The sequence below is a fragment of the Vicia villosa genome, unplaced genomic scaffold (genome assembly GCF_029867415.1).
Source record: "Vicia villosa cultivar HV-30 ecotype Madison, WI unplaced genomic scaffold, Vvil1.0 ctg.000444F_1_1, whole genome shotgun sequence".
In the NCBI taxonomy this organism is placed as follows: Eukaryota; Viridiplantae; Streptophyta; class Magnoliopsida; order Fabales; family Fabaceae; genus Vicia; species Vicia villosa.
This window is the reverse complement of record NW_026705212.1, coordinates 858,225-871,673: the sequence shown is the minus strand read 5'-3', so window position 1 is coordinate 871,673 and position 13,449 is coordinate 858,225. Positions and strand designations below refer to the sequence as shown.

The window sequence follows — 13,449 nt, the reverse complement described above, 5'->3', positions numbered from 1 at the left end:
TGAGCACAAGGACTTAATCCACTATAACCAAACTGATTACAATTGCACGGGCAACAACCGGTGACTAACGTTGCAGAGACAACCCTGTGATTAACAACCTTGCACGGGCAACAGCCGGTAACTAACACCCAATGACATGTTCAGTGATCTAAGTTAACAGATATGACATTCATTGTTACCTGCATAAACCACCGTTTGTGACTAACTCCCTTGCATAAGAACCACTTGTGACTGACCAACAATGAACTGTTTAGTGATCTGATGCACAAATATAACATTCATTGTTCCCTGCACAAACCTCCATTTGTGACTAACACCCTTGTACAAGAACCCCTTGTGACTGACCAACAATGAAATGTTCAGTGATCTCATCCACAAATATAACATTCATTGACCCCTTTAGATTCTTGACCTTCACTCGGTCTTCTAAGAGGATTACCCACAATGACCGCAACCACTGTCTTCTCAAGCTTCTGACCTTCACTCGGTCGCTCGAGGAATAACCCATATTCAGTTGATAAAGGTTTTCTTACAATATAATGCTTCTACACAAGCTGGATGTAAACACAAAATTAAGCACATATTGTTTAACACATTTCCGAGCAACAACTCATGTGTTAAAACAATTTACATGAAGAATCCTAGACCTAAAACACTATACGAGCAATAAATCTAGTGTTCATTACATTGTTCTACAAAGATGTATATGATAGATAGTTGAGTAGCATCTTGTAGTGGTCTTTTTCTTCATCTTCTTTGAGAAAGTTTCGAGCAATAACTCCTTGCTTCTTCTGATTTCTTCCAAGATGCATATGATGATAGTTGAATGGCATCTTGAAGAATCTTCTTCTTATTATTAGCTTCGGCATAAACAACTTAGGCTTTAGCAATAGCTAAATTGCCTAGCAGCATTTTGATTGGTATGTGCTTTAGCTTCTCATTCTGACATATGCTTCTTGAGAACAACTTGTTAGCATAGTCATCTTCTTCATCAGTATGTTCATGTTAATCTGTGTTGGTTGAGTTCCATTTCAAACCAAATTACAATTAACAAGTACAACGACAACAGCCGTTATAGCAGTATGAACATAACCGTGACATCTATTTTTATAGCAATACCAGCGACATTAGAAGCTACGCATAGATGTTATATGAACAACATAGGCGTTGCCAATGTCGTCACATTTTGTTAGATGATTAGATCTTCTTATATATTTCTCAAAAGAGATGTCGAAGGTTAAGAAGGTCTTTTGAATTCCAACGACTAGTTCCCAACGGATAGAATCATGTTTTTTTTCTGTAGACAGTACTTTCTTGTGTCTTGTAGCTTGATACGTGGGAAACAACTTTAGAGAAATAGTACATACATCTGGTTGTAGTGGTTGTGGTGTACAGTTGTACTAATTTCTTCTTTCTTTGATCTTGCCCTCAATTAATGTACTTCTGATTCTGAAGTAGTAAGCTTGGAGGAGATCAACTTGTCTTCTTCTTCCTGATAATGATTCTGATGTGTAGTTCAGAAACTACTTTGAATGAAGAGTAGAATCGTTATCTTATAAAAGTTAGAGTCTCGTTTATCAGAATTGATAGCAGCAGCTCTTCTGAAGGAACGATACTTGACTTATGATCTGGAGTTGATTTGTGATGATTTAGCTTATCCAGATTTTGTTTCAGAGTCCTTAAGGTTAGAACCTTGCTTTCCATATATTTAGACAGCAGCCAATTTGAAAACGAGTTCTTCCTTTGTTGAAGGCACTTCTGATTCTTGAAACTTTCGCCTCTGATCTTCAGTACATCCTTGAGTGTGATCTTCATATGCTTGACTTGACTTCTGATGTATCTGATATGTATTCAGAATCTTCTAATTTATCTTTAGAGATATAAGCAGCAGCTTTTCTGATGGACAAATCTCAGCTTCTAATTTATGATTGAAAGCTCGATCTTGCATGTTGATTTCTGGTATTGGAGTACTGGTTCTGACTTTGACTCCTTCTTATTACTTGTGACTTCTGAAGCAATAACTTGTTGAAAAATGCACAGTAACTTCTTCTGATGATCATTCAGCAGCAAATAGTATTTATGAGTTGCCTTGCTTGTTTATGATGATTCTTTGCAGACAGCAATCCAGAATCTCCTTGAACATAATATCTGCACACTCAAAAAAACTATTAGAAACTAAATTGTTACATACAAAATATATGTGTTGTTATCGTCAAAACATAGAGACTGATTTCCTGAATAAATCTTGTTCTTACAACCTTTGTCTTAATCAGAGGAGTAACCTCTATATCATCGAGAGCATGCGCCTTAGTGGCCGCCTGCGGAGTAACCTCCGTAATAGTCGGAACCTCCATCTCAGAAGGATGGGCACGTATGTCGCCAACATCTACATGCCATCCTCAACTGTTGTCTGAACAACCTCACCAACAGGCTCATTATCAGAATATTTGGTCTATCCAGTAACAAGTCTAAATCCTCTATGCCAGATATTGCGGGGTGCACGAAACTGCTCTGCCGTCATCCGCTTCCTGTGAGAACTAGTCGGGGCTAATCTCCCCACCCGAATATGTGAGTCCTCTATGTCATCTCGCCTCGCATGAGCCCTCGCTGCAACATCTTCATCTCTATCACGCTATCGAGAAGCATTTGTGTCGTCTGATCCTCTTGTCCTCACTATGAAAAATAAAAATATTTAACCTACCGGATTTTATAAAAAAATGGTTCAAAAGGCATAAATTTACTAGATATTTTGAAAAAATAGGTAAAAACCTTACGTTTTTCTTGTTTTTTTGAAGAAAAAAAAAGGGGTTAAAATGTATGCAATTTTACTGGTTATTTCAAAAATATTGGTAATATATATGCATTTTTACCGGTTTTTAAAAATAATCTGGTATAAATACATGAAAAACACGAGTTTTTACCGAATATATCTAAAAATGCAGTAAAAATGCATATTTTTTTTACTAAATATTCGGTATAATCTTAAAAAGTCGATAAAAATGAATACTTACTACTCATAAATTCGATAGTTTGCTTGAAAAATCGGGCATTCACGAGAGGTTTTCTAAATACTTGAAATCTTTTAATGAATTTTTTATATTTTACAGTATTAGGGTATGTTTGGATTGACGGTGAACAGAATTGAGTTTAACATAATTGATTTATGTTTGAATACATTTATGTAAAAGTGAGTTGATCTATAAATTTTAGTATAGAAATCATCCGGAATTTAGAGGTAGAAGCTACAACTTATAACTTCAAGTAGAATCAATTTTAGAGGCAAAATCAATTCTACTTTAACATAATCAAACACTTAAAATCAATTCAATTCTCCACTCTAAAAGTATTTTTACCTCTTTTAAAATTGAAACAGAATACACACTTAATATAATAAATACATAAGATGTGTGGGGTGTGGCAGGAAAAATCTTCCTTCATACAATAGAGAATTCAAGGGAGTTTTTTCTACCGAAAACACTATGCGCCGCATCCCAAACTCTACGGCTTTTAAATATTTTAAGTTTTTAATAATTTATATTTTTAAAACATAATTTATTTTTAAAAAAATTTTAATAGTTTTTTTTAGTTATTCTACAAACATGTAAATGTCAAAAAGCGGGTATCTTAAACAAAATCGAAATTTTACTCATTTATTAATTGTAAAGTAAGAGGAGACACTGAAAATTTAAATAATAAAAAAATTTCATAGTATTTATAAAAGATTCATAACTTTTTATAAATATAAATCTGACTCTTTTATTCATATTCATGTATTTTAATAATAAAGTGAAGATATATTTTGATCCTTAAAAAAAACTACGGAATTCAAATTAATCTTCCCAAAAAAGAATTCAATTTAAGCTAGATATCATATTTATTTACCATTAAGTCAATGTACATTAAATTTTTTTTTTGACCAAAACAAACTTAACTTCTTTCATTCATAATAAAGAATCAATTCAACGAGGAATACTGTTAACATAAATGCGTCGAGGCCAAGAATTGGCCATCTTTGTAAAACAATGGGAAACCATATTCGCTTGACGCTTAACGAACTCTACAAAGTTCGGAAAATCACAAAGTAAAAGTTTAATACAGCGAATAATACAGAACCACCTATGGTATTGGAATGAATAGCTTGAACTACTTGTAGAGAATCACCCTCGAAAATAACATGACCAAGATGAAGGGCTAAAGCTCTTTGGATAGCTTCCTTTAAAGCCAACGCTTCCGCTTCTAGGATAGAAAACGAACCAACATCGCAAGCAACACCGACTTTAACAAAGTTCCCCAAATTATCCCGGATACACCAACCTCTATTAGTAGTTCCTTGGTGCCGATTAAAACCCGCATCAACATTACACTTAACCCAACCAGAAGTGGGGGGGGGGGGGGGGGAATCCAAGAAAGAGTGGAGGGCGGGGCAGCCTCTCCATCCCGAGAATTTTGAGCCAACCACCACTCTTGCCACTTGTGAAAAGCTAACCACCCAAGCCTTGATGCCTCCTCCTTCTCATTATTCCAAATAAAATCATTCCTGTTATGCCCACATCAACTCAATCATCATAGAAAAGCGCCCCGCCACCTTCCTATCCTCCCTAGTACACAAGTTCAAAATAAGAGATCGAATGTCATTAGAAAGAAGAAGGAGTGCTATAATGTCGTACAAACCTGCTGTCCTCCAGCACTCGATAGTCTTCGAACATCTGAAAAAAACATGCCAATCATCCTCCTCCAACTCCCCGAAAAATTGACACGTAATAGGACAAGGGACATGGTGTTATCTTAGCCGGACCCGGAAAGGCAAACAACCCGAGCAAATCCGCCAAAGAAGGTGTTTCACTCGTGGGGGAGCAAGAATAGACCACAATCCATTCCAATTAACCTCAATATTATCCTGAATAGGAAGCTTCTGTCTACTCTTCCAAACAAGATAATCGAAACGAACACTATATTGACCATCTTTCTCCTCCATCCACACCAAACGATCTACGACAACATCCTCCACTAACGGGACATAAGTGCTAGCTTCCGCTCTTGTAAAATCAAACAGCTCTCAAATCAACCTCATATTCCACTGTTTTACATTTGGCAACAACAAATCTTTAACCACCATATTATAGATACCATGTTGTTGTGGCCCCGGAACACACCTCTCGCCTTTACCCCGAATCCAAGGTTCTTGCATAACCTTAATCGGGCTACCGTCACCTATACTCCACCTACAACCGAGCATAAGAACATCTCTAGCTTTCCAAATACTCCTCCATACAAAACTAGGATTAGAACCAAGATTAGCTTCAAAGAAAGATGTTTTTGGGAAGTACCCTGCTTTGAAGAATCTGGACACTAAAGATTGCGGGTGACTCATTATAAACCATCCTTGCTTAGCCACCATAGCCATATTAAAAGCTCTAAACTTTCTGAAACCAAGACCTCCATCCTTCTTAGAACAAGTTAAACGATCCCACGCTATCCAACGAATACCCTTACTGCTAGAACCTCCACACCCCCAAAAAGCATTCAGCATTCTCTCAATATCGTTAATTACTACTTCAGGAAAAATAAATATACTCATCACGTAAGCCGGAATAGCTTGGAGAACTGATTTAATCATGACTTTTTTACCAACTTTTGACAGGGACCGACCTTTCCAAGAATTAATCCGTTGCCAAATACGGTCTTTGATGAATGCAAAAGTAGACTTTTTACTCCTCCCGATCATAGAGGGAAGCCCTAAGTACTAGCCTGCCCCTAAGACATGTCGAAATCCCATGATATTTGCAAGATCTTCCTGGGCAGGCAAACTCAGATTCCGGCTGAAGAAGACCTCAGATTTGGTTAAATTGATTTCCTGACCGGAAGCCTTTTCATAGATATCCAGAACCTCCATAAGATGAGATACTTCCTCCATGTTGGCCCTACAAAATAGAAAACAGTCGTCAGCAAAAAGCAGATGAGACACGCTAGGTGCCCCTCTGCAAATTTGGATACCATGGATATCTCTTCTCGCTACAAATCCCTTGATGAGGGGCGAAAGACCTTCAGATATAAGAATGAAAAGATAAGGCGACAGTGGGTCGCCTTGCCTGAGTCCTCTTCCTGGCACAATAGGTCCAACTATGTCTGAGTTAACTAGAACCGAATAGTGAACTGTCGTAACACACATCAAAATCCAGTGTGTCCACTTCTCCAAAAACCCCATCTTTAGTATCATACTTCTTAAGAATCCCCAATCCACCCTATCGTAAGCCTTGCTGATATCAATCTTAAGAGCTAAATGAACTCTCCTACCTTGTGTCTTTCTCTTAAGGGAATGAATGATTTCAAATGCTATCATGGAATTATGCAAAATAGATCGACCTTCAACAAATGCAGATTGTTCCTCCGAGATACATTTATCTAATAACGGCTTCAGCCTATTCGCCAGAGCTTTAGCAATTATCTTATAAATGACCTTAAATTATGATATAGGCCGAAAATCCTGCATTCTATTAGGATGATTACACTTAGGGATCAAGCAAATATTAGTATCATTAATGGCATCAGGAAAATAGCCTCGATGAAGCCACGTCGAAGATGCCTCAAAAATGTCATTCCACAGACCTCCCAAAAATGTTGATAGAAACCGGGATTGAAACCATCAGGCCCTGGAGATTTATCCGGGTGCATCTCAACCAACGCCGCATACAACTCATTTTTAGAAAGATGGGAGGTCAGTTTACTGTTATCTTCCAAAGAAACACGTTGCAGAATACCACTTAAAACCCGTCCGAACTCACTATTGCTACTGCCAGCAAAAAGATTATCAAAATAATTCTTAGCAATATCCCCTAATCCTTGCGGGTCTGTTATCATTCTACCATCTTCATGGTTCAAGCTCAAAATTTTCTTAAAACTCTTCCTAGCAGTCGCCGATAAATGAAAGAATTTCATATTCAAATCCCCATCTTTTAACCAATGCATCTTAGCTCTTTGTTTCCAGTACAAGTCTTCGCAAATCAAGGCCTTGTTATACTCCTGCTGAGCCTCAAGATACCGCTATGCCGAATATGAGTCAGCACCACCTCTATTCAACTCCATCACTGCCTTCTATCGTTCCATATCTCCCTTCCTGTTTCTTCGCAAATTACGGCTCCAATTCTCAAGACTTTCAGCACACGTCAAGATGCGCTTAACCACATCAATGTGCTCCTCACAATGCCAACCATTACTTACCACTTCTGCTATACCGTCTTCATGTAACCAATTGTTCTCGAAGCGAAATTGAAAACTCCAATCAACTTGTTGTACCGGATCACAATCCAAAAGAATGGGGCTATGATCGGAATGCGATGCGATAAGATTAGTTAACTTAGCAAAAGGAAATGACGCCAACCATTCGGAGTTAGCAAGAGCTCTGTCCAGTCTTTCTTCTATCATATGATCAGTACCTCTACTCTTCACCCAAGTGAATTGATAGCCTTCAAGCGATAAATCCTATTATTTGTAATAATATTGAGAGATGCTAAATTTAAAACAAAAAATAAGAACCTAAGTCCTTTCATGGTAAATGATAGTCACTTTACAATTATAGCAATTAATTCCTGTTGTTAATATTTCTAACGATGAATATTTAACTTAATAATTCAAAATAAATATTTAATTATTTCAAATAATACACAAATTTAAAAATAAAATAAATAATGTAAATCCTAAAAATAATTAATCAAATAGAAACAATTTAATTAATATTTGATTTAATTACTATTAAATTAATTAATTATAATTTTATTTGAATTAATTAAATACTTTTGAAAATTATTCATTATTTAATTTGAGTTAATTAAATATTTTAATAATTAATGGAATTATTGTTAAATTAATTAATTATTATTTAATTTGAAAAAATAAATATTATTTATGTGTTATTTAATTTCGATTAAATATTATTTAATTTATTATTTAATCAATGATATTTAGGAATTACATTTTATTAATTATTTTTTAAATTTGTGTATTATTTAAAATAAACAGATAATTATTTATGTATTATTTGAAATAAATAAATAAGTAAATATTTATTCTGAATTATTAAATTAAATATTTATTATTATAAATATTAACAACAATTGGTATAGTGTTAAGTAACTAGCCTTTAATCTTAAGGAACTTGAATTCAAGACCCATGTGATTATAAATTTTGTATTTTGTATTTTAATATTTGTCACCAATATACATTGACCAATGACAAAGGCAAAAGATATGGCTTAAACATCTTTTGGTTCAATTCTTTGAATAATTTTTTACTTTTTAATATTTTTAAATTGAATTGTTTAAAAATAAAAAATAAAAAATATATATACATCAATTTAATATTTAAAAAATAAAAATAAAAATTTAACGTGATGTTCCGTCACGATTTAAAAATTAAAAAAAAATTAATTTAAAAAAATATTAATAGAAGGACTATAATATAATCTAATTAAATTTTGTAAAAAATTAAATTAAGTTTTTTTTAAGGATTATTTGAGTTTTATAGTTTTAATAAGGGATAAAAAAGAATATTTATTTTATTTTAAATTATAAAAAATAAATGAATTTTAATTTAAATAATAAACATAAAACTGAAAAAATAATAAATTAAAAGTTATAAAATCAAAAATCATTTTAAATAGTTTAAGAAAAAAGTCATAAACTAATAAACAGAACTACAAACTACAAATCAAAGATAATTATAAACAAAGTTTTTTTTTATTAATATAAGTTGAAAAACTAAAATTAAAAGATAAAAATTAATTTTTTAGTGTCATTTTATCTAAATATTTTTATGAGAGATTCCAGAAGTCAGGTTACAAATAGAAGGTAATGATTTCTTAAATGTGATATATTATATGTGATAAAATTTTAATTTATTTTCATAAAAAATAAAAATTCACCACCTTTATAAAAATTGAATTATATGTAATTCAAATAATAAGATTTAGATAAGATTATTATATTATATGTTCTATATCTTGAATTTAACCTCAATCTAGATAAAATACATCCGCGTAAGAATAACTTTATCATTCTAAAGAATTTAACAACAAAATTTTCACTAAATAGTCAAAATTATAGATTAAAATTTGAAACAACTTTTTCATTTAAAACAACTTTTTCATTTTGTATATCAGTTTCATAAATTTAGTCTTATCAATTAACCACGTGTATATTTGATATAATAATAGTAAAAAGAAAAGATAAAGATAAAGAGTACTCTACTTTAATCGTTCTAGAAGCTAACATTCCATTTTATTTTTTGGTAGCATAAAACGAGTACTAGCTCTGTAGCATGCGGGCCCCACCCAGTGTCATAAACCGGACATTTTATACCATAAACTTTTCTTTATTATTTTTTATACTATATTTTTTATTATTATACTATTAAAATATATTCAAGTCAAGAATAATGATTATAATACTATGATTTATAATTTATTTATGATATAGTACTAGTATAAAAGTAAAAGTAAACTACTAGATTATTTCATCAACGCTCATAGATTACCAATCCATCGTTTTCAGTCTCTTGAAACGGTTTATATAACCCTCCCTCCCTCTCTCCAAAAACCACTGTTTTGTTCAGAATCTCTGCCTCAAAACATGTAACTACGGAAGGCATCAACTATTTCTGAGTCTGAAATCTGTTACTCCAAACAAACGGTATGTTTTATTTTCCAGCCGTTGTTTTGTTTAAGGTTTATGTTTTGTTGGAATGAGTTTAAGGTTTGAATGTGTTCAAATTATGTAAATAACATTGAGTTTTATTTCCCATATTCTAACATTTTTGTGTCTGATATTTCATGGTAAAATTTCAGGTTTTCTTATAATGTTCCACTTTGTACTTCTAGTAGAAACTTTTGTTTTTTTTCCTTCCAGATTAATTCTGTTCTAGAATTGAAAAACTTTTTTCTATTTTTTTTTTGTTACGATAAATTATGGATGCGACTTTAAAATTAGTTTTGAAAATGTTACTTTGTCTTTTCTTGAGAAAAGAGATATTAATAATTAAAAAAAGGTACAGTATATAAGTACAATGTTGTTTTTTTTTTGTCAACATTGATGTAACAAATTGTTACATAAAATTTATGTATTGGAATTTAAATTTTTTGTGGAACATATTAATTATTTCTTTTTGGTTAGCAAACTCATGAATTTTTTTTTTCTTCCGAAATGATCATAATGCTTGTCACACGTTTTCTCTTTTTTTTTATCATATAGTTTTAGATTATTTTACTGATCTAGATAGTGTAAAGTGAATTGTGTTCTAAATCTGCTCAAAAGTTGTTTCTAGGGGATAAGGAATAAAGACTTGTTTTTGTTCCTTTTTATGCTTTCGGTTTCAATTATCTCTTTTTTTATCACTAGTTATGTACAAATATATTTTTAGTACAGGCATGAGTTTTTAGAAGTTATTGCTAATTTAAATCTGTAAAAACATACATTGAAGTAGGATGCATTTGTATTCCTTTTTTTCTTCTCTTACTTTTAATCCATCTGCATGCATGTTCTGGACGGAGTTCAAACTTAAGATCTCTGGTTAAATTAAAATATACTCTTATCATTTTAGTCGGTACTCTTTCACTAGATAGAATTCATTTTCTTTTGAACGAACTTTTCAGTGACCTAAATTTTTTGTATAGATTGTAATCTAATTATGCATTGATACTTCAATTAATGCTTAATGATTTTCTACCATTTTACTATGCATGCAGGTATCTATTAGCTAAACAGTTCAGAAGCAGTTTTTAACAATTAATCACTTTTTTCTGCCACGTAAATAATTGAATTTTCAATGCCAACTTCTCAAGAAAAATCAAATTCAGCTGGTAATCATTTATACCAAAACCAGCTTGTGAAACAAACTGATTCATTCAACAGTCATTACAAAATATTACAAACCAATTCGTCATGTCTTGGTAGTAGTAGTAATAGTCATGGAACCAATGTTTCTTATGGAACAAGCAACAAGGAGAAAAAATTCTTTACCTTGGAATCATCTCAACAAAATGCGGATTTCGTAGCTTTTGATTCTCCTTCATCCGCTAGCGTTTCGTCCAATATCAGAAGTCCTTTTTCTCCGCAACTTTCGCGTCATTACGCCTCTGACAACAACTCGCCGATAAGTGCTTACTCTAGTGCTGCTGTCGATGATGATAGCTCTGAGTTGAAAAAGAAACTCAGAGAATTGGAGATTTCGTTGTTAGGTCCCGAGTCGGATATTGTCAACAGCTGTCAGAGCTTCTCGAATGGTGCTTCTCGATATAATTGGGCTGTGATTCAAGAAATGATTCCGAAGTTGGATTTAAAGGAAATACTAATTATATGCGCGCAGGCTGTTTCGGATGATGATATTGAAACTGCATTGGGATTCATGAACAATGTGTTGGGAAAGATGGTTTCGGTCTACGGTGAACCGAATCAAAGATTAGGTGCTTACATGTTAGAAGGCTTAAGAGCGAGGTTGGAATCATCGGGGAGTGTGATTTATAAATCGTTGAAGTGCGAAGAACCAACGAGCAAAGAATTGATGAGTTATATGCATGTATTCTATCAGGTTTGCCCTTATTGGAAGTTTGCTTACTTATCTTCCAATGTTGCCATTTGCGAGGCGATGCAAAATGAGTCAAGAATTCACATAATCGACTTCCAAATCGCGCAGGGTACACAGTGGATGTCACTCATGGAGGCTCTCTCGCGTAGACCGGGCAGGCCTCCTTTTATTCGTGTAACAGGCATCGATGATTCTCTATCGCTTCACGCTAGAGGCGGAGGACTTCATATCGTAGGAGAAAAGCTAAGGGATTACGCTAAAACTTGTGGCATTCCGTTTGAGTTCAATAGTGTTGCTATGTTCGGATGCGAGGTTCAGCTAAAAGATTTCGTACTTCAAAATGGCGAAGCGCTGGCTGTGAATTTTCCTTTTAGTTTGCATCACATGCCGGACGAGAGCGTGAGCACGGAGAATCATAGAGACCGGCTTTTGAGATTGGTTAAGAGTTTGTCGCCTAAGGTAGTGTTACTTGTGGAGCAAGAATCAAACACAAACACTTCAACATTTTTTCAAAGGTTTGTTGAGACTATGAATTATTATTCTGCTATATTTGAATCAATTGATGTGGCTCTCCCTAGAGATGATAAGACAAGGATCAGCCTAGAACAGCACTGCATCGCACGAGATATCGTTAACATGATAGCTTGTGAGGGGGGTGAGAGAGTGGAGAGACATGAGCTGTTTGGAAAGTGGAAGGCAAGATTATCAATGGCGGGTTTTGTGCCGTTACCGTTGAGTCCATCGGTGACGGCTTCGGTTACAAATCTGTTGAGGGAGTTCAATGAGAATTATAGGATTGAACAAACGGATGTTGCTCTCTATTTAGCATGGAAGAGTAGAGCTTTGGCCACATTTTCTGCTTGGAAACCCAAGCTAGGTGAGGATTCTTCACTCATAATAGAGAAATCGTGATAAAGAATTCGGAAGAGGAAATTTTGTTAGATATCAAAATAGAGGTGAAATCATAAGACTTATAGATTATAAGTGGTTGAATGGGGTGAATTGAGCGGTCTAAAACAAAGATTTGTCAGACTATCTTTGTTTTAGGCCGACTTGACTCGCGATCGTAGGTAGTGGATATTTCTTATTAGTTTTTATTTTTTTAGATGTTTAGCAACTAAACTTCTTGATAGGACTTGAGATTTATCTATCTTTCAAACTTGTTATACATGACAATACTAGAATGAGAGCAAAAGAAACCTTAGTCAAAGTTTCCAAAGTGTCTCTTTTTGTAGTCGTAGAGATTAATAAAGGAAAGGGAAAAAAATTGCGAAATAAAATGAAACTGAATGTTGCTATTGATGTAATGTTACATTTTTTTATTGTCATAAATAAATTGCTATATTACTCTTCATTGGTGAATAGTTACTATAGTGAGCAGTTTCCTTTATCCGTTAAATTTAATAGAAAAATTCTTTGTAACCAATAACAAAGTCCGAACCGAATTATATCAGTGGTGAAAAAAAATCTAAAAAAAATTAACCTCACATATTATGAATGTTGTAGTCAAATTAAAGTCAACTCTATTTGCATTTGTTTGAAAGTGAGGAAATGGAGGCATTAGAGTATCCAAGTTTTTTGTTTTTACAAAAGACTTGTAAGAGGTATTTACCTTAATATTTTCAAAAATGTTATTAAATCGTGATGAGAATCTTTTAAATAAAAAATTTGTTTTGTGAAATAAACACAAATGAATATATGGGGCGAATCTCAAAAACAACCTTTTAAAAAAAATACAGATTTCATCCTTGTAATTTGGAGATTTCCTTATTTTAGTCCTTTAGTGGATTTTGTCACTTAAAATGCTCATGTGGAAATGACATGTTGGCATGTTTAGGTTAAGTGAGTCATACATGACTTAATACTATTTATTT

At 33.4% G+C, this 13,449-nt stretch overlaps 3 protein-coding genes across 3 annotated transcripts; 1 reads left to right on the top strand and 2 right to left on the bottom strand.

Annotated features, from left to right (window-relative positions):
- Window positions 1-5,056: 5,056 nt before the first annotated feature.
- LOC131628353 (uncharacterized mitochondrial protein AtMg00310-like) lies at window positions 5,057-5,617 on the bottom strand. The gene has a single exon (XM_058899195.1). The coding sequence runs from the start codon at window positions 5,615-5,617 to the stop codon at window positions 5,057-5,059; it is 561 nt and encodes a 186-aa protein (XP_058755178.1).
- A 1,475-nt stretch (window positions 5,618-7,092) lies between these two features.
- LOC131628352 (uncharacterized) lies at window positions 7,093-7,422 on the bottom strand. The gene has a single exon (XM_058899194.1). It carries the CDS (start codon window positions 7,420-7,422, stop codon window positions 7,093-7,095), a length of 330 nt encoding a protein of 109 aa, XP_058755177.1.
- Window positions 7,423-9,535: 2,113 nt separating this feature from the next.
- LOC131628333 (scarecrow-like protein 21) lies at window positions 9,536-12,841 on the top strand. The gene is made up of 2 exons (XM_058899176.1): window positions 9,536-9,684; window positions 10,737-12,841. Exon 2 carries the CDS (start codon window positions 10,817-10,819, stop codon window positions 12,485-12,487), a length of 1,671 nt encoding a protein of 556 aa, XP_058755159.1. The 5' UTR covers window positions 9,536-9,684; window positions 10,737-10,816; the 3' UTR covers window positions 12,488-12,841.
- The last annotated feature ends 608 nt before the right edge of the window (window positions 12,842-13,449 follow it).

Excerpts from the sequence above, each read along its gene's own strand:
- LOC131628353 (XM_058899195.1), bottom strand. The coding sequence starts at position 5,617 with ATGATTAAATCAGTTCTCCAAGCTATTCCGGCTTACGTGATGAGTATA.
- LOC131628352 (XM_058899194.1), bottom strand. The coding sequence starts at position 7,422 with ATGATAGAAGAAAGACTGGACAGAGCTCTTGCTAACTCCGAATGGTTG.
- LOC131628333 (XM_058899176.1), top strand. The coding sequence starts at position 10,817 with ATGCCAACTTCTCAAGAAAAATCAAATTCAGCTGGTAATCATTTATAC.